Raw genomic sequence first — 25,553 nt, forward strand, 5'->3', positions numbered from 1 at the left:
AATCAGGCTTTCTCCTAAAGTACAAGTAATTTGCAATTCCGACTGTTTATTGAGCGCCAGGAGCTCTTACTGCAAACAAGGACACACGTGGGTTGGATGATTGTTGCAGGATGGCGAGCCGAAAATGCAGAGGCGTTTTACATTTTAACCCGGTTTTATGTCAAGCGTTTCTGTGTGATTCAGACCAGGAGGCGATCCGATTTACGTCGATCTCATTTTCAAATCTGCAAAATGTTGCATATTTAATGCATACGGACAATTTCAAAATTAGCTTCAATTTATTGACTTGAGTATTTTTATATTGATAAAGTTGTTAACGCGCGCTTTCGCGAATGTCCGTCGCGCTCCTTTTCTGTATATATTGTTTACTGAGTCCCCATATAGCGGTGTTAACCTTATACTTAAATTGAGCATGTGCCTTCTTTTTAGCCTAAATATGTATTTTGTAGATTATTCTGGAATGCAAACAGCGAGGTAAAAAAATTCTGTCCTTTTTTAAATCTGTAGTCCTCGGCCCTTATTTTGTCTTTGGGCGATTAAGAATTAGGAGAGGATTCCCTGGTTTCAGATTGCTCCGGCTCATGCGATCTTTTCGAAGCAGGCATCGCTGCTTTTCGGAACAGTTACAGTTTAATAACAAATTCCCTACCATATGGAGAGACCTGGGGAGGTAACACGCGTTTTCTCCCGTTCCCCCACTGATTTGTGTTTGCCGCTATACAACAATGTTTTTGCAGACGTGTTGTGTAAGCATTTTTTTCCCTCAGCATGATCTTACCTCTGATTAGTTTAATTGAGTTTCAGATGTCTGTTGATACACCTCTGATATTATAATTGACAATTGTAACTGTTAATCATGCAACGGGTCACTCGGTTTAAAGAAGCAAGCGAAGTTTATAGAGATTGAATGATAATCCAAAATTAAGGACAGCATATATATATATATATATTTTGCTACCATCACCTCCGTCCACCTGTCTAGTGTAGGAAGGTAGGGAATCTGGACCCTGTGTCAGACAGCACAGGGCACAGGGCTGTGGAATGCAGGGTGTGCAAACTTCTGGGAAGCTAGAATATTACGGAACATTTTCATGTCACTTGTTTGAATCAGTCTTAATTGGAGAAAATCAGTAATTATTAATTGTTTTATTTATTAGTCTTATTAAGCATGTCAGTGTTCGGACTGCGGGAGGAGAATTCATGAGATGAGACGTGTGAGGTAATGACACTCCTCGCTGAGCCACCGGCCAGGCTATACAATTAAGTGATTGGTGAATGTGCCTGTGAGCCTTTTTATGGGTGGAATTCCTTCTTGGGACTTCATTGTGGCATGAGGAGCTAAAGCCTCCCGCACTGTGTGTTTGCGAAGTGCCCCTCGCCTCTGGGGTGAGAGACACCCAGGTAGAAGCTGCATTTTTGTCTATTGCAGTGTTTCCAAACCTGGTCATTGGGGGCCCCCTTAGGCGGTCCGTGTTTTTGCTCCCTACCAGCTCCTGGTAACACGTGGACTGTCTGGGGGTCCTCAAGCACTGGACTGGGAAACACTGGTCGATTGCATTAATATGTACAGCATGCCTGTGAGCCAGGCGGCTGCTGCTGTTTCTCTCGGCTCAGTCAGAGTAGTGCCTCTTACCGGCAGGGGGTGGAAAGTTCAGAATTAGCAAGTAAAAATACAGACCATTTGTTTCAGCCAACCAGTTGAGTACTGTGCAAATGTGACTATTTATACTCAACTGGTTGGTAGAAACAAAATCTTGGTCTGTATTTTTACTTCCTAAATCTGAGATTTCCACTTCTACTTGCTGGTTCTCCAGCTGATCGAGAGCTGTCCTTCAGCACCACTCAGCTGTGCAGAGGATGGGGCCAATCAGAATGGGATCAGTCAGGATGGGGCCAATCAGGATGGAGCCAATCAGGATGGGGCCAATCATGAGTCATCTTCGGATCGCCCTTTTGGATCTTGTCAGTGTTGCTATTCTGCTATTACTGAGCTTCAGTGTGTGCTGCTGTTGTACTGTAGGTTGCACTCCAGTTTTTATGTAAATCTGGTTTAAATTAGTTGGCACTAAGAATGTGCAGTATCTAAAGATAGGTAGAGGCTGTGATTTGTTTTGCTCTGAAATGAGCTGAATTCTCCTGCAAAAATGGTGGGAGACATTTATTTCAAACTCACAGTACTCTGTCAATATGCTAAATCGATTTAGCCTTGCCAGAAAGATCCAGGGGCAGGTATTTTTTTTAAAACATGATGCACTGGAATACTCCCTCTCTCTCTCTCGCACAAGGATGGCTGCTTGTGCTGACACGCCAGTTGGACGGAGAGTCTGCTAGGGGCTTGGAGCTCTGCCCATGTTATTGGCAGAGGTGCACTAGGCACCAGGAGGCCCTCCATTTATGGACCTAAGCTGGGTCACTTTCAGGGCTGCCAGTGCCTTGGGTCTCCGGAACCACGGTGAAAAATCACACCATCCCAGCTCCGTGTAGCTATGGGAAATGTAGTCATGAAAATCAAGCAGAGATTCAGGTCCCCATAACAGGAAAGCATGCTTGGAACTACAAATCCCACGCTTCCATAAATTTACTGCAGCGATGTACTGTAAGAAACATTGTGAGCTTTTAAACCTGTAAATTAGAGGAACAAGATCAAGAATCTGGATTGTTGTAATTAAGTTTCATCAAATTACTATGAATGCACATATGGTGACTGTTAAATGCAGTTTGCTCATCTGTACAGTACAGAAGTTTTCCTATTCACCTCACATTTGGTCTGTTGTGGTCCTCAGACACGCTCTAAGTGAGACAACTCACACAATTCAGGCCTTTTTCTGTTACTGATCCAACCTAAAAATGTTTCTTCATTTTGTGCACATTGTCCACAGTCCTCCAGAAGATGAGTCTGCACTTTCACAGTCTCATTTCCAATGCTAGGTCTTTGTAGTTTCCTAGAATAAAGATATATGCTTTATAAATATATTTATTAACAACATGGAGACGTTATAACCCATCGTGTAAATGTATTCCTACCTTTTTTTAAATTGTTTTAAAAAGCTGAAGCACATCTGGTGCCTCATGAATTGCCAACAGGGTTTCCTTGCATAAAGGTGAAGGTCAGGCAAAAAGACCAACAAAAATAATACCTGTAAACTAAAGAAGGCACAATACATTGATGAGAGAAAGATTTTAATTCTGGGCTGTGTTCTGCATATTTTACAGTCTGTTTTTCTTCCCGAGTGGCATCCAATAATTACGTGATCACACGCTATGCCTAGTGAATAATACCTAGATTTTTCTTTTTGTCTAAATTATTGCTGCATTTGCATTCCATCATAGGCAGCGACAAAGGTATACAAAGTGTTTGTCATAAATATTTGTTCTTCAGTTTCATAATAGCAAGTAGTTAATGTAAAATTAAATTAGAATGATAGTAATGATAATGAGTATTTAGGTAATTCTAGGTATGGATGTCATGACCTAACACATTTTTCCTTAGCATGTAAAAATATAGATAGCATTTGTCTCTTTACTTATTGTGGTTTTGTATGACTTTTGTGAGGTGTTAAATTAAAGCTGTTCCCTTTACGTTTAATGTCTTTGAATTTAAAAGACAATGCATGTAATGATTTTTAGCATTCTTAGCATTCTTGCTAATGTTTTTGAGTATTACACAGCCAGCCGACATCTGACACGTTAAGTCTCCTCTCACATGATTAAAAGCAGAGGGGTAGAACTGGCTGGCAGTGATTCTTGAGGGACCCGAGTGCCTCGTCTTATATACAATGCAGGAGCAAACTGGACCTGTCTTGTGTAAAGCTTAGTATTTATACCAGTGCAAACAGGGGCCGCTTTTTACACCGATGACGTCCACTTTTGTTGCACAGGCAACCAGCTGAAATACAGCTTCAGAGATGAGATTGATTTTGAGAAGTCAACAAGTGAGTATGCACTCACTGCACTCACTGCACTCACTGCTCTGCTTCACTGAAATATCCAGGAGCACTTCAGAGACAAATACCCAGCTCATCTGGTGTCTCCATGCTCTACATTCTGCTGCTGTGTTTTACATGCAGAATGCCTCTTGAAAACAGCCAACATAACCTCCTAGCCCGTTGAAAGCATTGCCCTGCTTACCTACCTGCCTGTATCTACCTGAACCCCCCGCACCCCCCACCCCCGCCACATATTTTCTTGACCTCTCATTCTGGCTTTTTCCCTCCCTCTGTCGTGTGCCTGCGTGTTTGCAGGTCAGGTATGTGTTTCAGCATCGCCCAGTCAGCGGCTTAGCAGTTCGCAGACATGTCTTGTTGACCGAGGTTGGACCATATGTTGCACAAATTTCCCCACCCTTGGACATTAAACATTTGCAGTGATTTCATCCCACATCCGTGGATGCTCCAATTAGCAGAACATTACCCGTCTGAAATGAAGAAGAGTTGTAATTAGTGTTGGGAAATCGGATAGGGCCTAATGGCTTTGCTGGTGGGTTCCTTTATTGTAACCACAGAGTCGTAATCTTTTCCATACTGGGTTTTACAGTATTAACAATACTTCCCATATTGACCATACTGGTTTCCTTGGTCCTCTGGTTGGATGATATATGAGGGTTGTGTACTATCCTCGATGCCTGTAGCTGTTTATCTATTGTTTATGTACTAAGGAAGTAACATAAGGATTTATTTGCTAAGCTAAGCAGCAGTCAGCTTATTTTCGGCTGTTTTCCGGTCAGATATAGCAGATAAAACAGTTTTTAGTCAGTGCTTGACATAAGCTCAGAACATCAGGCAGTGCTCTGCATTCGTACGTTTGCCTGCCCCTGCACCATCACATATTGGTTTGTGCCTGAGGGTTTTCAGTAAACCTTTTATGCAGTGGCTTTTTTTTTTCACCCGAGATTTGGGACCTAGGGCGCCTCCTACCAGTGAGTATCAGAACTACTGTACAATATTATCCCCTTAGGGACAAGCATAATCCAAATTAATTTAACAGAGGCAGTGTAAAAAATGCTTATTTTAAAAAAAGGATGTTCGATGGTCTAAGGGTGCAGTTCGAACTGAAACACAGTGTGGCCATTAGGCATGTGTCTGTGGATATGCAGATGGGAGGGGAGGTCTTAATGGAATTTTTCTGTCCTGTGTCTTGGTGAGCTGCAGCCATGTGTTTCCTGCCGCAGTTTTTTTAGTGCATCAGATGCCAATTATGAGGGCCATCATAACGAGAAGGCCCATTTTGTTTGCGTGCGTGGCTTTGCGGTTCGAGAGGGTGATTAGCGGTCACGGAAAGCGATGTACTGTACCTGCGAATGAGCTGCTGTTGTCCAGGCAACAGGCCCCGCTAGTCACAGAGAGGAGGTTTTGGACGGGGAGACGCGAATGTAGCGGCTCCGCACACAGCCCACGGAAGCCGAGCACAAGATGCCCAGTGTGAGGAACCGACACTGCAGACATGTTTCTGCTCCATATTTAGCCACAGACTCCATTTTTTGTCACGTAGTGACACAGAAAATCATGTCAGCAAATTGCTTCGTATCTGTCTACCAAGGTTTCATGGGTTTGATCTGATGGATATGACTTATCACTTAGCAGGCTCAAAATAATAAATGATGACTTTATGAGGCGTATATAACACTGGGGACTCAGATCATGGACAGTGAGAAAAAGCTTCATGTATATTCAGAAATCAGTTCTGCAGTTATGAGAAATACTTCTAATTCATTTGTTTTGAAGGCACTATCTGAATACTTAATTCTGATTTCCATTTTTGAATTAATCATTTATCATACCCCAAAGATTAATGTAAAAGTTGAATTGTACTAAGACCTTTATTTATCATTAATCCTCTTATTTCTTATTTGGAGGCCTCTGGTGCTTTAAAAAGCAAACAGAATCTCATGCCCTCATGCATCATCAAGTCATTTTTGTAGATAGTGGTTGTGGTAGCTGCACTGTACTTTAAGCTAAATAAAGACTCTGCTGAAAACTCAGTTGCTCTGTTTTGAATGAAACAGGTAAAACTATACACTGCCAAGTTTCTTAACCTTCTAACCATCCATCTATCCATAAGATCATAAGAAATTTACAAACGAGAGGAGGCCTTTCAGCCCATCAAGCTCGCTTAGGGAGAACCGCACGACGCATAACTGTTGTTAAGGAGCAAAATTGCAATCTTTGCTCTGCTAAAATATCAAGGAGGTATGAAAACAAGTTCAAACGGCACAAGTAATCTAATTAAATATCTAAAAACTAAACATAAGAAAGAGTAAGAATGTAATTGTCACCGGTAGTGCAACAGCGACCACCGACCCTCGTGCAGGCAGAAGCTGTCCCCCGGTGTGTCGTTCTGGATGACAGCATGTCTTAATGGTGGTACATAATAATACACTGTGGGGTGGGATGTGGCGCAAAACGTGAAGCACTGCTTTGAATGGTTTTAAACGGCCCTCAAAATGTTTTTATATCATAAGTCACAATGAATTTCGGTGGTCTAATCCCTCATTTTCCACAGAGGCTATTAAAGGACGATGAGCAGCAGCTCCTCCCCCCACCCCCATCCACACCCCACACCCACACCCCACATTACATAGGTATCTATAGTGCATTATAGATGACAGCTTCATAAGACAGTCATAAAGCATAATAAACATGGTTATAATGTATTATGCCTTTTTATAAATATTTAGCCATGTTTATAATATTTTGGGAATGCATTATAATGCATTATGAATGTGTGTATACATCACTAAAACCGTGGGCTTAAGTAAAATATTACCAAATACTGCATGGTATTTTTGTAGACAGCGCCCAGCCCTAAATGGTATCGGTGAGTACTGAAAAGCGAGTATCAGTACTCGTCTGAAAAAAATGGTATCAATGCATCCCTAATTTGATTACATTCTAAGTAATTCCATGTATGTGGCCTTGTTCCTGTTTATTAATTCTGCTACATGGCGCTGTCTTTGGAATGCAGGGAGACACATACTTACACTTGGGAGCTGGGCTGCCGTTTCAGCACAGGTGACAGTACGACCTGCTGAGTCACTCAGCCGCACACAAACCCTGAATTACAAAACTATTTTGAGCTTCAATCAACAACAGTCAGCTTCCCTACTGGGCTTGGTGTGACTGCTGTATGTTAATTTGCATACCATAGAACATTACCATACCAGTGGCGCTCCAGTGTTCGGAGCCCAGAGCCTTTGCTCTCTGCTAGTCTGGTTGCTGGTTTCTTTTACTACATGGGTCCAAGTGAAGCATCTGCTTATTCACCAGGGCTCATTATGGTACAATCCTCTCTGTGCTGCAAAGCAGATTAGCGAATTACAAATTAACACCGACAACAGAATTATTCTTGCATTCCAGATAAATCTACACTGGATGATTAATTACCTTGCTCTTTACACCGTTTCTTTTTGCCAGTGATTTTTGTCAGGAAGCTTGTTGGCTTTTATGAAATAATACAGATGTCCTATAATTCTCTGATTATATTATCTGCTCTCAAAGGCAGTCAGCCCGCTCTCCAAACGTATCACATCCACCAGAGTATAAACTCAAAGTCATACTTACCGGTAATGTTAAAAACTGTACTGACGCAGAGCTAAACCAAGATCATCTCAAAGCAGAGAAGCAATTAGAAGTAAGGCAGCAGGGACATGGAGATGAAAGTCATAATACCTCACAGGGACCTGCAGGATGGGAGATTATTTCTTTACACAGTGAATGAGCTCCAGGATGGTTCAATAGACAGGTGAAGCAGACTGGGGAAAGGTAACCAGCTGGGTCAGTGGTGCACGTTGGTCCCTGAACCAAGGGGCGGGCTGGTACACATGGCATTTAAAGAGCTGCTGCTTCAGCAGATACATATTAGCACAGTACACTAATGGCTGAAGGCTAGCAGGTGGATGTGGCACTTTGGCACACTGGTTTGCACTGCTGCCTCACGCCCTTCGGACCTGGGTTCGAGTCTCTGCCGTGGTTCTCTGTGTGTTGTTTGCATGTTCTCCTTGTATCCCCATGGGGTTCCTCTAGCTCCCCCCCCCCCACACACATTGCATTGGGTTGACCCACAGGAATTTCTTGGAAAATACCTGACTGATAGTTATGACTGTAAAGTGTTTAAAACAGTAAGTAGCCCCTGTTCAGTGACTCTGTGTTTGGCGTGTGTTAATGTACCCGTCTCCCTCGGTCAGTGCCTCTCATGCTGGCTGAAGTGTCTGCGTCTGTGGAGTTTGATGGACGATGGAGCTGCGCTCTTCATTGTTGAGTAATTGTCAGGTTCTCTGTTTGTCTCTCATGTCGGAGTCTGGTTGGTGGTTTTCCTGCTTTCTAAGCTGCTCTTGCTTAACTGTCATTGACACAAATGCTCCATTCTTAGGCGTCCCCCACCTGAATCATTTATTTAAACAACCTGTTTTCCCAGTAAACACATATGTCCATCCAGGTCTGGTAACTGCTTATGAAGGGTCATAGTGAAGCAAACGAAGGGGGTCCCAGGACAGACATTTCACTTAAACCACATGCCTTTAGTATTGTGGGGGAAATCTGAGGAAGTCCATCCAAACCTGGGGACGCAAGCAAAGTTCATACACACAAAAATGGCATCAGCACAAAAATGCTGGGCAAAACATTCCATGGGAACAACATTAATTAAACCACAGTTTACTTCAATTCAATTTACTTTTTACAATTTACTTTTATATAGCACCTTTCAAAACACAGTCACCCCAAGGCACCTGAGAATCGTGTGTGGCAGTGCATTACTTCATCATTTGCACCAACAATCACGTGTAAAGAATAAATCCATTAAAAACAGACTGGGATTTTTCGTAAGTATACGTATGCTCCAGGATTCGGTGAGGCTGAAGAGAAACAAGGTAGGCAAATGTAGAAAACAAGAACAAGGCAGTATTTACAAATGGCAGCATACTGAGGCTGCAGTTAGAAATGGAGTTAGAGGGATTTCCTCAGAGGGCAGTACTTCTGCACTCTCTGTGTCAGGCTCAGAGGTAAAACACCGGTTTTTTAGAGTAAAGGAGGAAAGACTACCCTACATCTGAATTTGTTCAGGAGAAATATTAGCAGGCATCACTATCCTGTAGACATGTCTCATATTAGATGTTTTCCTAGCATGGTTCCAACCCAGCAGGGTCCGGACCGCATGTGGTCTGCAGTGTCCATCAGAACCATCAAGAAATGCCTTGAGGTCCGTCTGTTCCAGGAAAACGCCAAGCACCCTCTTGCTAATACTGACACTTCCTGGCTCACTGTCTTCACTGATTGTTCTGTTAATGGATTCCCTTGGCACTACTGGACATTCTGCTCTTGTGTTTCGCACTTGCAATCTCTTAGGTGATATTTATGCGTATAGCCTTCCTATATAGCAGTGTGTGTACAGCTCATGTTTCCTCAGCTATCTTGCACGTCGTATTGGTCGCTCTCTATCAGCTTGACCGTCCCTTTTTCATAACTGTGTATCCACTGCAGGGTTTAAAAGTGTAAAAGTTAAATGAAATAAGTGAGTTGTCCTTTATCTGAAGCAGAGCTCATTTGAGAAAAAAGCAGACCATTATTTCACATGGGGTTAATGTTAACTGCATAGAACTTTTAATGCAATCTGATCTGATACCAGCACCTGCATGTAAAGTTTTCTAGAAAGAGCAATGAGTGTTTTTGCCTCAGTCGCATGATGATGAAGTGAGTCACAGCGCACAGCAGAACGTGTATTTTCAGATGTATTGTGTTATGCGGAGCCATTTGAGGAGCAGGCTACAGTCTAATGTCAAAAAGCTGCCGTAACATCAATATAACAATAAAATAAATGTGGCACTTATGCAGGGGCGATTGATACGAATATTAAGGACAATGTACATTTACATGTAGTTAACAGAGCTTTTATCCACAATAAGGCAGATAGTATATTATCGTGTGATAAAAGGTATCCTAAGCAGTGGTCAGCATTCACAAAGTAGCCACGTTTTATAACTATAGATATTTTCATCTAGTGGCTATTCTTCTTTAGAACTGCTTGATGCTATTTTACTGTTATGATTAGCCAAACAGGCATTTTGTTGTGTGTTTTAGCAGAAAACAACCTCTTGTGGGTGACCTGTACTGTTTTATTCTCTTGACTGGGTTTGTACTTTTCAAAAGCACAGTATGTAGTTATGACTAAAATTGCTGTTCTTTTTTGCCTTTTCTAAGCAATTAATTAATTTTGAAAATGGGTCAAAGTCAGCAAGTAAGGAAAACAAAGACAATCAGTACCAGTGTAACAAATGTAATACTTTTAGTTTACAAACATTTGTCATGTGCAGATCATGCTAACTAGACTCCTCACAGCAAAATTTTCACACAACAAAATCAATAAATTACCTTCTAAGTCTAGTGTCAAATTTACAGATTTATAAAATGTCAGTAGGTCTATGATGTTTCATAATGCATGATATGTTTTATGCGTTCCATATCTCATAAAGAGCTCTTTCTTTCGGATAAATCATTCCGATTCTCAACAAGGATTTAACATCAAATCAGTAGCAACTGCTAATGCCTGAACGGTCTTATTTGTTCCTGTTTCCGTAGAATGGATATGCGTACTGCCCAGGATGTCCCCTCCCCACATGTCCTGTCCTGCCTGCATTGGGACTTGATTCTTTTGATTTTGATACCTGATCTATCCTGTCATTTAAAGTAGTGGCTGCTGATTGGTAACTTGTCACTTGCATACTGTACAGCAGTTTCCTGAAGTAGCTAGTGTAAAGTGTCTAACCGCTTCTTTAGTGTAAAGTGTCTAACCGCTTCTTTAGTGTAAAGTGTCTAACCGCTTCTTTAGTGTAAAGTGTCTAACAGCTTCTTTAGTGTAAAGTGTCTAATAGTTTCTTTAGTGTAAAGTGTCTAACCGCTTCTTTAGTGTAAAGTGTCTAACCGCTTCTTTAGTGTAAAGTGTCTAACAGCTTCTTTAGTGTAAAGTGTCTAACCGCTTCTTTAGTGTAAAGTGTCTAACAGCTTCTTTAGTGTAAAGTGTCTAACCGCTTCTTTAGTGTAAAGTGTCTAACAGCTTCTTTAGTGTAAAGTGTCTAACAGCTTCTTTAGTGTAAAGTGTCTAACCGCTTCTTTAGTGTAAAGTGTCTAACCGCTTCTTTAGTGTAAAGTGTCTAACCGCTTCTTTAGTGTAAAGTGTCTAACCGCTTCTTTAGTGTAAAGTGTCTAACCGCTTCTTTAGTGTAAAGTGTCTAACAGCTTCTTTAGTGTAAAGTGTCTAACCGCTTCTTTAGTGTAAAGTGTCTAACAGCTTCTTTAGTGTAAAGTGTCTAACCGCTTCTTTAGTGTAAAGTGTCTAACCGCTTCTTTAGTGTAAAGTGTCTAACCGCTTCCTGACCTCTTGAGCGTGTCTCCTTCCTCAGGGTGCAGGTGGAGTTTTACGTGAATGAGAACACCTTTAAGGAGAGGCTGAAACTCTTCTTCATCAAGAACCAAAGATCAAGTGAGTCAAAGTGGCCTAGTGGCCTTTATTGTGCTGTGTGACCTGTTTAAGGGTTGGCTATTATCTGATGTCAGATAAAGAGTTCAGAGTAGTTCTCCAGATGTTACCAGCAAGAATCCCTGCTGGTCTGATGTTAAGCTTGGTGCTGAAACTGCTTCAGTGAGGCCTCTAGCTATAGAGATGGTGAAACCGTAATCTGTGTGAGTCACTTAGAATAAAAGCCTTTGCTATGTAAAATAATCTGTTTAACGGGAACAATAGAACGCCTTCGCATTCTCTGGGAAGAGTGCAAACAAGGCAGCCTTGAACTTGATAATGCATGTTACTGAATTACTGTGCACTTTTCTATCAACTGTTAATCACTTCAGCGTAATAGATTTTGCCAAGATGTGCCATCAGAGAGTCATTTTTCACTCATCCTCCATAGCAGATTAAAACCGTGGCATACCGAATGTTTACTTCACAATCAACAATGGGCACATTCCGTTTACGATAAATATTGTTATCTGTACCAGCCCTTAACTATGTCAACCGAATTGTTTCAGGACATTCCCCAGAGGTCATAACTCTGCATATGTGATGCTACTGTTTGTCCATAATACTTTACTTAGAACTTTATACCCACTTTGTAACTCAGCAGACATGTTACCCGAAAACATTATCTGTGTCTGTCTGAGCTTGACGTGCCTGTTTGTTCGGTTCGTAAAGGATAAAATGACGTAAACAGATGATTAATGATCACACTAAATTTGTAATGGAGCTGAATAATTTCCTGCCATGTCCTTCACCGCGCACATTACCCTTTAAGAATGCCTTCCTTTAAGAATAATCATTCACTGTATTCCTATTAAAATGCTTCAAACACTTGTTTAAAAGTGATTTTAGATATCATAGCAAGAGAGCTTAAACTGAAAAAAGTAATGAGGATGAATTCATCAGAACACTTTTTCATTCTTTAGAATGGATTTTAAAGCAGAGTCAGAGAGAGATAAACTCAGGAGATGTGGGAACCCTTCCCTGTTCAACTGGAAGATGCTCATGCTTAAAACAATTCCCAGGTTGCTAGGAGAACACTATCTTTCTCTTTAACTACTAGCCCAGACCTTGACCACAGCCCTGGATGTCTGGATTTCTTTAGAATTTCATGTTTGCCCTTTTGGCTGCTAGGCCACCTGGTATCTCGGCCTATCTTTATACCTCAGTTCTTGTAGACGTTGGTTATTCTTCTCAGAATTAGGGCTGTCGTGGTAACTGCAACATTGCAGTGCTGCAAAATCGACAAGCCAGCCACGGGAGAGGATAAGCAGCCACCACAACTGCTATGTTTATGTTTTGATCATAAAACGTAAAAAAAACAAAAACATAAAAAATTGCTATTTTAAAAAGGCAATTATAAAAACATAAACATTTCTGTCAATTTTAAACCGTTTTCCTCTATTCCATAAAAAACTTTCAATGAAAGCTATGAATCGTGGATGTTGAAATCCATGTGTAAATGTGTCAGCATGCTTTGAGTGGTGTGTACTTTGTTATTCCTGCAAAGAAACAAGAAGTGCACATTTCGACTGGCATCCATGTTTAAATATTACGAATCAATTTCTTTTAATGGCATTATGATTAGAAAATGACTTTAAAGGTATATAAACTTTTATGTTTTTATAACTGAATCATTTTCAGATTTTTTTTTTTAATAATATTTTGTTATTCCTTTTTATGTTTATGACCAAATTCTGGGACCACGGAATGGCTTGAGAATGCTCATATTTAAAAAGCAACAATATGCCTAATAACAGTCTAACAATAAAGCTTATTTATATTGTACTAAAATCAGGATAAATTAAGTCATTTTCAAAATATATATATAAAATAAAATGACAATGATACCGCATATTGTGCTGTTGAGTCCCTATAAATCACTGCAGTGGAAATTCTTTCATGTTAGCCCTGCTCAGAATATGGTTTTCTTTTTGTTGCTACAGCAATAAGGTAGTGGAAAGGTGTGGAAAGGTGTGAAAAGGTCATAAAAAAACAACAACTGCAAAAGTTTGTGAAGTTTGAAAACAGCTTCTGCCAGAACCTAGGAAGGTTGTCACGTACTCACTAGCAGTTCAGGTTAACCCAGTAACGTCCACATTTCTTTCACAAGCTTAACTCACAGTTCTCTATAGTTTGCCATGTAAGTTACTAATAATTTGAATAATGTGTGAATACTAGGTTATCTGCACAACATAACTTTGCCATTTTTGCTTGTAAATATTGGTTGAGACAAGTTGAGAGAGACAATTGAACGACAGCATGGAACGTACAATTTATACTACAGTACATATTGTCTATTATGAGATTTAACAGCTGCCTGTCGAACCAACCTTAGTGTGTCTGCGAACACATGCATAGCCTGCTCTTCACTGAAGCCCCCAGTGTTTATGTTTATGAAAATTTTCATTGGCAATGCAATTGTGAACATGCTTATGCACGTTAAAAACATTAACTGAGTGTCCTTTTAATGAGCTGAATGTTACAGTATAGAAAGTTCAGGAAGTATTTCTGAGCAAATAACATTATATCAACATGTTACATATTACTGAGTGACCTGAAACAATCTTGCATTTCTACTTAAAAATGCTTTTTGCTGCTTTCCTGCTGTACTGTCATTTCCTAATGTGAGCTTAATGGTCTTTGAGTAGATCTCTACCGGCAATCCAGCCCATTAGAGCAGTTATAGTATTGCACATCCTTCGGGAAATCAGCGACGACAAAAAGTTTGACTGGCCAGCGAAAGATCTACAGCATGGTCTTAGTAAAATCATTAATGAATTAATGGGATTTTTCTCTGCTTCACTTTGGAAATGTTTGGTAGATGGTTTTCTACCAGTATATTAAAACATTATTACATGGGGATCTGCGATGTATGCACCTTTCAGATTACGCTTTTATTACTATGCATAAATGTGTATTAATGTAGCTCAGTCCATGTATATATTAGTATATGCTGCACATATATCTGGCTAGCATGAATCCTACAGCTATCTGACGTAAAACTAAGCTGTCAAGTATCTGTAACAGTAAACAGCATGATTCTGTCGACCATAAATCAGGTTAGCTGTTGCCAGCATCTTCACACTGAAATGTCTTGTTGCTCCCACACCAATGTCCCACGTGGATGTTCTCCCACCTGGCAGGTCTCAGAATCCGGATCTTCAACTTTTGCCTGAAGCTGCTGTCGTGTCTCCTCTATATTGTGAGGGTCATGGATGAACCTGAAGCCGAGAGGTGAGCTTCTGTTTCTTTTTCCCACAAGTAACATCAACATCATTGCAAAGAATTTTATAGCGAGTGCATATTAATCTTGTGAGACAAACAGCATTAGAACTGATTGTCAGTTATAGCATGACTAACCGATAAATACTCTTAGTCCACATTGATTGGTGGTTGATTGCTGCTTGTAGGAACATATATACAGATGCTCCTCAACTTACGATGGATTTATGAACCCATCATAAGTTGAAAGTCCCATAAGTTCAATAAGAATAGATCAAAAGTCAAAGTACTGAATGTGCATCACTATCGCGCCATCATAAAGTCAAAATATCGTATGTCAAACCATTGTGAAGCAAGGAGCATCTGTATTATGATATATGCCCAATCAGCTAGGAATTATTTTTGCCAGTCAGATATTATTGTGGTGTCTCTTCTATACTTTACGACAGGGGAAAGGCAGATGACTCATGAGGAACTATATCTGTGAACCACAGGTGATGCTTAGAGCCAAAATTTGACAAAATGATTTGGTTTTATGATTTTAGAAAAACCAGGCAATAATTTAAAAAGATTTTGAATCTGATTTGTTGTGCTGATTCTTCTGAATGAGGGCCTCCTGCAGCATTGCTTTAGCCTCAGAAAGTCATTGTATGGTTTGAGGTTGATGTGGCGGCTAAACAGTGGATTTTCACCCAGCTTGTGACAGTAGAGGCTCCTGAGGTTTGTGACAGAAGTCACCCTGAGTATTGCCAACTTGACATGTGGTTCTTCCTCGTTTCTTCTGGATTCAGTGTGGACTCCAGTGTGGGCTCTCAGAGGAACAACACAGACTTTGAAAAGATCAGCTGGTGAGGGTCTTTGCCGGGGGGACCCTTTCAACTGGGACAGTGACTAGGCACTGCACTCACTGCTAACTGCTGGGCCTGACAGAAACTGTAACGAAGGCAACCATAGAAGATGCTGCTTCTTATGGACCTTTTTGACAGCTTCTCCTTTCATCATGTCATCCAGAGTAGTCCTGACTTTACACCATTTGTATCTTTAGACTTTATATCACGGGTGTCAAACTCCAGTCCTGGGGGGCTGGAGTCCTGCTCATTTTTGGTTTCCCCCCATTTAATACACCTGATTCAACTCCTTGTGTTAATTACCACACAGCTCAGGAGCTGAATCATTTGGGGTGGAACAGGAAAAGAACTAAGCTACACAGGGCTCTGGCCCCCCAGGACTGCAGTTTGACACCCCTGCTTTATATCATGTGGCTGGGCAGGTTGGGTACTCAGTGTATATATCTGAGGCTCACAACTTCAGGGTTAGGGGGTTCAAATCCTGCCTCTACTTTAATAATAATAATAATAGACACTTCATTGATCCCCTTGGGGAAATTGTCTTTATGCCTCCCTCAGCTTGCTCTTTGTAGAGTAAGCTGTCTGCGAAGGGCAGCCACCTGTTGGGGCACCCAGAGAGCTGGGGGTTAAGGGTTTTACTCAAGTACCAGCAGATGTACTGAGGCTGGGTTTGAACCCATGACCTTTGGATTACAGGGACACAGGCTTAGCCCACTGAGCCACACGCTGCACCCTGTTGCATGTATGCATGGTCTCGATGTGTCACATGGGCTTTCTCCTGCAGTCCATAAACATCCTAGGCTAACTGGTGTCTCAGATCCCTGTAGTTGGTGCATACACTCACTGAGCGCTTGATTAGAAACACTCTGATAATATTCTGGGTAGAGCCTCCATTTGCTCTCAACATAGCCTCAGATCTTCATGGTATGGATTCCATAACATGTTAGAAACATTCCTTTGAGATTATGGTCCATGCTGACATGATTACATTAAGCTGTTCCTGCAGATATGTCATTTGCATTTCCATGGTGCAAATTTCCCAGTCTACCACATTCCAAATCTCCCAGTCTACCACAATCCAAATCTCCCAGCCTACCAGGTTCCAAATCTCCCAATCTACCACATTCCAAATCTCCCAGTCTACCACGTTCCAAATCTCCCAATCTACCACTTTCCAAATCTCCCAGTTTACCTCATTCCAAAGATGTTATGTTGGATCCTGGTATGTTGACTGGGAAGGCCATTGGAAACCTTTGAAATCAATGTCATGTTCATTAGAGCAGTTTGAGATTACTTTTGCTTTGTGGCGAGGTGCATTATCACGCTGGAATTATGATGAGAACATGGGTTAAATTGTGGCCATCGAGGAATGTACACGGTCAGCAACAGTCTTCAGATGTGGCATTAAGTGAGTATCGATTGGTATAAATGGGCCCTAAGTGTGCAAAGACAACATTCCCCACACCATTACACTACCACCACCAGCAAGGACTGTTGACACTAGGCAGGTTGGTCCATGGATTCATGCTGATAATGCAAAATTCTGACGTGATCTGTGTGCCTCAGCAGAAACGAGATTCATCAGACCAGGCTACATTTTTACAGTCTTCAACTGTCCAATTTTGGTGAGCCTGTGCCCATTGTAGCCTCAGCTTTCTGTTTTTGGCTTACAGGAGTAGCACCTGACATGGTCTTCTGCTGCTGTAGCCCATCTGCCTCAAGGTTCACCATGTTGCGCATGCAGAAATGCTCTTCTGCTCACCACAGTTGTAAAAAGCAGTTATCTGAGTTACAATAGACTTTCTGTTAGCGCAGACCAGTCCAGCCATTCTCCTCTGACCTGTCTCATCAACAACATCACATCTGTCCACAGAACGTTTTTGTTTTTCTCACCATTTTGAGTAACTCTAGAGACTGGGGGAACTCTCAGAATATCAGCAGTTACAGAAACATTCAGACCAGGCCATCTGACACCAACGATCATGTCATGGTCAAAATCACTGAAATTACATTTGCACCCTGGTTTGGTGTTTGATGCGAACATTTCCTTGAAGCTCCTGACCTGCACCTACATGACTGTATGCACTGCACTGCTGTCACGTGATTGGCTGATTAGATAATTGCATGAATAAGCAGGTGCAGAGGTGTTTCTTACAAAGTGCTCAGTGAGTGTACTTGTACCCTGACAAACCGGCTCCCCTCCGGGGTGAAGTCCAGCCTGTGGCCTGTGTTGCCTGCGACAGGCTCTCCATGACCACCATGAAGATGAATGAGTCTATTGCTGCCTGATTCCTATGTTTGTCTTAGTTGCTCTGAGTTTATTGGACCGCAATATGAGAATTCGAGTTAAATCCCTATGTGATTAATTACAAATGCAAACTCAGAGTTGCACACACTTTCATTGTGTTTTTGTGCCTGTGTCTCAGAATAACTGTTATTCATTTTCCCCTCATAGGGACAAGATATTTTGGGTGAACCGCAGGCTGCCGGTTTGGGCCATACAGGTGAGTTGGAAGTCGTGGCTGCAGGACAGCACTGTGCTCAGTCAGGTTAGGAGCTTACGGGAGTCCGGTCACATGACTCTCAGCCATCTTTGCCTTTGTGATATAAATGGGAACTGCATTCTCCTCTGCTGTCAGGCATAACTTCTCCACCGAAAGCAAATTTCCTCAACTTATCCAAGATTTGCAGTTTGGAGTACAGCTGTAACCAGTCTATATATCTGAATTTTTCCTGGAGCAGGGGAAGGGAAGGTCTTCAGTTGAGGGTACAACCTTCAATTTTAAAAGCTCTAAGCGCTTACATGGGCTTCCCTCTGTTATTATGACATCATTTTAATTGATTTGCTGGTGTTGAAATCAGGAGAAGGCCTCAGCCTTGACCATACGTTTTACCTTGTATGTACTGCAAATAAAGAGCACTGTGTTCCTGAAGGCGTGGCTCCTTCAGGGATGTGCTGACTGGTGTGGCACATCCATCGTTCCTGATGACAGAACGCACACTTCCTCCCTGTCCTAGGTGATCGTGGCCATTATCAGTTTCCTTGAGACGATGCTTTTGACGTATCTTAGCTACAAGGTACGTTTTTGTCTAAGCTCTTTAAAAAATAATTGCTGGCATTGTGTCCAAGGTGTGAATGGACCAGAATATGATTCATGCTGAAGGAGGGAGCTTCTTAGTGCTACAGACACTTTGGGAACCTCAAACAGCCGGCATTGAAATCTTTTAATTGATTTACTGATTAAAAATGCATGCGATAATCACCAAACTCTCACACATCTGACGTGACACTCACACTTTCTCACTTTCATGCTCATGCAAGAAATCTTACGGCAAATCTATATTATTCCATCATGAACCTAAAATTAGCCATATCAAAAGCATTTGGGGTATTCTGCAAACCCTACAGGCTATTTACAAAGTAATAAAACTCTTACATACAGTGGTACCTCAGAACTCGAACTTAATCCGTTCAGAACTCTGGATCGAATCCTAAAAATTTTGGGTTCTGATCGAACTTTCCCCATAAGAAATAATGGAAAACCAATTAATTGGTTCCCGGCCCCAAAAAATTACACCTAAATATTTTTTTTTTAGCATTTAAACACAAAATGAACCAGATAAAACAGGAAGATCATATACTGTACTAAACACATCTAAGGACATTTATCAAAACAGTCATTTGTAAAGTAAGAAAATAAATGTATCCAAACAATGTGTAAAGTTAAAAAAAACAATGTGTCATGCCCTGATCGTCCACTCCTTCCGTGTGCCACGCCCCCTCGTTAACCCCGTATGGAATCCCCATGTGATCAGCTGTTTCTGGTTGTTGTCATCAGTCCTCTGTATTTCGTCCGCGTTTCAGTTTGTTTCCCCAGTCCGGTCATTGTATTGTCCGTCTGCGTTTTGCCTGCCTTACCTGTAATTAAACCCCGTATTCCCCGATACCCTGACGTCTGCGCCTTTGTCTCCGTTCCGTCCCGCTCGGCACGACAATATTATTATAATTAAATGTATATAAAAATGTATTGTTTATTATTAATATTAAAATAATTAATAAGAAATCTTTATTTTTAAATGTATTTTATTACATGATAATAAGTACTGTTACTGTCTATCATTGTCTAAATGTATTTTTACTGTCTAAATATATGTATTCAGTTAGTGTAAACATGCACGGTGCTATCACAGCGAATGCGAGGCTGAGACTGAAGCGTTACCCTTCGTTTCCGCTGTGAGACGTGCCGCGTGACTTATTTCCCCACACGTACAAGTTATCTTAGGTCTGCGTTCACGGTTTGACTTCTGAGATTTGGATCGAGTTCTAAGTAATTTTTTTTTCGAACTGGTTGGTTCAGCTTTTAAGAAATTTGAGTTCTAATGAGTTCGAGAACTGAGGTACCACTGTACTTGTAAATGTGTGTATAGACTTGTCTCAAATTCAAAATCTCACTCCAGCCAGCTGACCAAAGTTGGCAACTCTGGGATTTCAAAATTAATATTTGATAACCATTTGCTCAGAGAATGGGCGTTCATCCCTTTTTTTGGGTAAATATTATTCACGAAACATAGAACAGGCCAAATAAACCCTGTCTAATGTGTATGTTCTAACAGACGATATTGGCTTGTTTCATTGCTTCTAGGGGAACATTTGGGAACAAATCTTCCAGGTGTCCTTTGTCCTCGAGATGATCAACACAGTGCCCTTCATCATCACGGTGAGAATATGTGTGGGTGGGATTCACTGTGTTGGGGGAGTGTGCGGTGGGTGTGTGAGCGATTCGCTGTGTTGGAGGAGTGTGCGGTGGGTGTGTGTGGGATTTGCTGTGTTGGGGCAGTGTGCGGTGGGTGTGTGTGGGATTCGCTGTGTTGGGGCAGTGTGCGGTGGGTGGGTGTGGGATTCGCTGTAGTTACTGTAAGCGGTGACACACCGAAACACACACTGAGATTCCACCAGGCCACTCATTGTTACGCTGACAAGCTGATTCCTTGCCATTCCACTGACATTTCTCTCTGCTTTATAAAACTACTCACTCATAAATTCAGACAGTTAGACAGAGGACTGCGTCATCTCAATTAATATGATCCCCACAACTAAGCCCCGAAAAATAGTGGATTTGTCCTTTCTGTTGTCAAAAATTGTGTCAAATTAAATGTGTGAATTTGTGTATGAACAATTAAAATGTGAGTTACGTTTATTATGTACTGTCCCACAAGAAGATACAGGGATATGCTAGTCTAACCACTGAGTTTAATATCACAGAACTGTAATGATGTCACCTGAAGCATTTTACACCAATACTCAATATCCATTTGAAGACCTCTGTGCCTTTGGGAATTGTGTCTTGGATGGGATTTGTTTTGAAATTCTCTAACAGCAGGATTCTTCTTGCATTTATATAACTTTCTTGCAGGTATTTTTGCGTGATCTGAGAAGTATTTTTATCCCGGTGTTCCTCAACTGCTGGCTGGCTAAGAGTGCGTTAGAGAACATGATAGTAAGTTTGCATGCATGCAACTGGTTCCCTGAGAAAAGCCTGACGCACCCAGCCGAGCACTGTAATGGGTGTTTATGGGCTTTCTGTTGGGTACATTGTTGATGGTATCATGGGAAATGTGGGATAGGAATGTGCAGGTCCATTTGCAGTCTGTTTCCATCTACGGGCTTAATTGCGTCTAAGAAAGAGATAGTAATGCAAATTGATATCAATCTTATTTAGTGACCATTTATCAGATGTAATTTACTTAAGTAATAAAGAATGAAGCTTTAATAGGTGGTGCGATTGACCTCAGAATATGACATGCTTTTTGGAATAAACTTGAGGACTTGAATGTTGTGCATTTTTCTTTTGTTCCAGAATGATCTGCATCGAGCTATACAGAGAACACATTCTGCCATGTTCAACCAGGTCCTCATCCTCATTTGTACTCTGCTTTGCCTCGTTTTTACTGGGTACGTTTCTTTTTTTCCCCTCTCTCTCTCTCTCTCTCTCTCTCCCTACCTCTCTCTCTTTCCTTGAGAGAACAAGATCATTCTTGTTAAGAATGTACTGCATTTGTCAAACTATTATCAAATACATAGTAAAAACTGGACACACTGCTGGACACTCTACATATTACTGGGTTCAGTCTAAGCCTTGGAGATTGTATAGCTCATTGGGCAAATAGTTGGCTAAATCAAGCACTGCTTTGTAACTCATAGGTTAGGAATGGACAACACATTCTTCACTGGGTTTTCAGACAGCTGGTTTTGAAAACTGTTCTAATTTCCATTTATAAGGAAAGGCTTTGAACAGGGTGAACATCAGTAGCATTAATACACTTTTATGCTTTTGTTTTTAAATCTATGATTATCTAGCCACGGAAATGTTGTCTCTAAATGTTGTTCTGATTGCTCAAAGCATTAGACAAGCTGTGGCATGTAGGTAATGGGATGCCGAGTGGCCTATACAGATGGTATACTGTACATGGTTAGGTAATGGGATGCGGAGTGGCCTATACAGATGGTATACTGTACGTGGTTAGGTAATGGGATGCCGAGTGGCCTATACTGTACAGATGGTATACTGTACATGGTTAGGTAATGGGATGCTGAGTGGCCTATACAGATGGTACACTGTACATGGTTAGGTAATGGGATGCCGAGTGGCCTATACAGATGGTATACTGTACATGGTTAGGTAATGGGATGCCGAGTGGCCTATACAGATGGTATACTGTACATGGTTAGGTAATGGGATGCCGAGTGGCCTATACAGATGGTATACTGTACATGGTTAGGTAATGGGATGCCGAGTGGCCTATACAGATGGTATACTGTACTTGGTTAGGTAATGGGATGCCGAGTGGCCTATATAGATGGTATACTGTACATGGTTAGGTAATGGGATGCCGAGTGGCCTATACAGATGGTATACTGTACATGGTTAGGTAATGGGATGCCGAGTGGCCTATACAGATGGTATACTGTACATGGTTAGGTAATGGGATGCCGAGTGGCCTATACAGATGGTATACTGTACATGGTTAGGTAATGGGATGCTGAGTGGCCTATACAGATGGTATACTGTACTTGGTTAGGTAATGGGATGCCGAGTGGCCTATACAGATGGTATACTGTACTTGGTTAGGTAATGGGATGCCGAGTGGCCTATATAGATGGTATACTGTACATGGTTAGGTAATGGGATGCCGAGTGGCCTATACAGATGGTATACTGTACATGGTTAGGTAATGGGATGCTGAGTGGCCTATACAGATGGTATACTGTACTTGGTTAGGTAATGGGATGCCGAGTGGCCTATACAGATGGTATACTGTACATGGTTAGGTAATGGGATGCCGAGTGGCCTATACAGATGGTATACTGTACTTGGTTAGGTAATGGGATGCCGAGTGGCCTATACAGATGGTATACTGTACGTGGTTAGGTAATGGGATGCTGAGTGGCCTATACAGATGGTATACTGTACGTGGTTAGGTAATGGGATGCTGAGTGGCCTATACAGATGGAATAGGCTACTCTTCATGGTTAGGTAATGGGATGCTGAGTGGCCTATACAGATGGTATACTCTTCATGGTTAGGTAATGGGATGCCGAGTGGCCTATACAGATGGTACACTGTACATGGTTAGGTAATGGGATGCCGAGTGGCCTATACAGATGGTATACTGTACGTGGTTAGGTAATGGGATGCCGAGTGGCCTATACAGATGGTATACTGTACATGGTTAGGTAATGGGATGCCGAGTGGCCTATACTGTACAGATGGTATACTGTACATGGTTAGGTAATGGGATGCTGAGTGGCCTTTACAGATGGTATACTGTACATGGTTAGGTAATGGGATGCCGAGTGGCCTATACAGATGGTATACTGTACATGGTTAGGTAATGGGATGCCGAGTGGCCTATACAGATGGTATACTGTACTTGGTTAGGTAATGGGATGCTGAGTGGCCTATACAGATGGTATACTGTACATGGTTAGGTAATGGGATGCCGAGTGGCCTATACAGATGGTATACTGTACTTGGTTAGGTAATGGGATGCTGAGTGGCCTATATAGATGGTATACTGTACATGGTTAGGTAATGGGATGCCGAGTGGCCTATATAGATGGTATACTGTACATGGTTAGGTAATGGGATGCCGAGTGGCCTATACAGATGGTATACTGTACATGGTTAGGTAATGGGATGCTGAGTGGCCTATACAGATGGTATACTGTACATGGTTAGGTAATGGGATGCTGAGTGGCCTATACAGATGGTATACTGTACTTGGTTAGGTAATGGGATGCCGAGTGGCCTATACAGATGGTATACTGTACGTGGTTAGGTAATGGGATGCTGAGTGGCCTATACAGATGGTATACTGTACGTGGTTAGGTAATGGGATGCTGAGTGGCCTATACAGATGGTATAGGCTACTCTTCATGGTTAGGTAATGGGATGCTGAGTGGCCTATACAGATGGTATACTGTACATGGTTAGGTAATGGGATGCTGAGTGGCCTATACAGATGGTATACTCTTCATGGTTAGGTAATGGGATGCCGAGTGGCCTATACAGATGGTACACTGTACATGGTTAGGTAATGGGATGCCGAGTGGCCTATACAGATGGTATACTGTACGTGGTTAGGTAATGGGATGCCGAGTGGCCTATACAGATGGTATACTGTACATGGTTAGGTAATGGGATGCCGAGTGGCCTATACTGTACAGATGGTATACTGTACATGGTTAGGTAATGGGATGCTGAGTGGCCTTTACAGATGGTATACTGTACATGGTTAGGTAATGGGATGCCGAGTGGCCTATACAGATGGTATACTGTACATGGTTAGGTAATGGGATGCTGAGTGGCCTTTACAGATGGTATACTGTACATGGTTAGGTAATGGGATGCCGAGTGGCCTATACAGATGGTATACTGTACATGGTTAGGTAATGGGATGCCGAGTGGCCTATACAGATGGTATACTGTACGTGGTTAGGTAATGGGATGCTGAATGGCCTATACAGATGGTATACTCTTCATGGTTAGGTAATGGGATGCCGAGTGGCCTATACAGATGGTATACTGTACGTGGTTAGGTAATGGGATGCTGAATGGCCTATACAGATGGTATACTCTTCATGGTTAGGTAATGGGATGCCGAGTGGCCTATATAGATGGTATACTGTACTTGGTTAGGTAATGGGATGCTGAGTGGCCTATACAGATGGTATACTGTACATGGTTAGGTAATGGGATGCCGAGTGGCCTATACAGATGGTATACTGTACATGGTTAGGTAATGGGATGCTGACTGGCCTTAATCGTGCAATTTTCCAGCAACTATTTTCACGAAAGAGTTCCCAGTGTTCCTCCACTGCCAGTGCTTGGGTGCTGAGTCAGAACAGAGCCTGACTTTTGTGCCTGGTACCATTTCAGTTCAGGCTTCCTTCACCGAGATTCTTCTTGACAGAGTATTGCATAACTGCTTTAACTCACCACACTGTCAATGAAGGAGTGATCCACCCTGAACTGCTTTCATAAATCCGCTTTTTTCTATTAATGTAAATGAAATAATGGAGGGAGAAATACAAGAGATGAAGGATGAAATCCAAGAATTTTTCTCTGTTTAGATGAATGCTAAAGTTCTGTGGGACGTAGAGCGTCTGGACTGAAAGGCTGCTACACATCTGTGGTCAACTCTTCTCAAAATTGTTTACTGGTGCCTTTTCTGTAATACATTTTGGATACTGTACTAAGCACTTCAGAAGTTTTATATGCAATTGTTTCCAACTTTCCCCCATTTGCTTTGTATCTAGTAAGGTTTAATACTAAATTGAAAGTTTATTTTATTCCTAGCTGTGGTTGAAATCAATTTGATTGTGATTTGTTTTATGTACATCATTGTTTATCTGTCATTTGTGTAAGTTTGCATTTTAACATTTTGTTCAGAAATGTGCAGAATATGACTTTACAA

The 25,553-nt window shown here is 41.6% G+C and overlaps 1 protein-coding gene across 14 annotated transcripts in view; it reads left to right on the top strand.

Moving 5' to 3' along the window:
- The window catches only part of kcnt1a (potassium sodium-activated channel subfamily T member 1a), a 90,413-nt gene that overhangs the window by 25,020 nt on the left and 39,840 nt on the right, over positions 1 to 25,553 (top strand). For all 14 annotated transcript variants that reach the window (XM_072714545.1, XM_072714550.1, XM_072714546.1 and 11 more), the window contains 8 exons: positions 11,390 to 11,469; positions 14,649 to 14,739; positions 15,519 to 15,575; positions 18,031 to 18,079; positions 18,594 to 18,653; positions 20,219 to 20,293; positions 20,990 to 21,073; positions 21,434 to 21,528. In XM_072714545.1, the coding sequence (XP_072570646.1) occupies positions 11,390 to 11,469; positions 14,649 to 14,739; positions 15,519 to 15,575; positions 18,031 to 18,079; positions 18,594 to 18,653; positions 20,219 to 20,293; positions 20,990 to 21,073; positions 21,434 to 21,528 (591 nt within the window). The remainder of the gene's footprint in view (positions 1 to 11,389; positions 11,470 to 14,648; positions 14,740 to 15,518; positions 15,576 to 18,030; positions 18,080 to 18,593; positions 18,654 to 20,218; positions 20,294 to 20,989; positions 21,074 to 21,433; positions 21,529 to 25,553) is intronic.

The sequence above is a fragment of the Paramormyrops kingsleyae genome, chromosome 7 (genome assembly GCF_048594095.1).
Source record: "Paramormyrops kingsleyae isolate MSU_618 chromosome 7, PKINGS_0.4, whole genome shotgun sequence".
In the NCBI taxonomy this organism is placed as follows: Eukaryota; Metazoa; Chordata; class Actinopteri; order Osteoglossiformes; family Mormyridae; genus Paramormyrops; species Paramormyrops kingsleyae.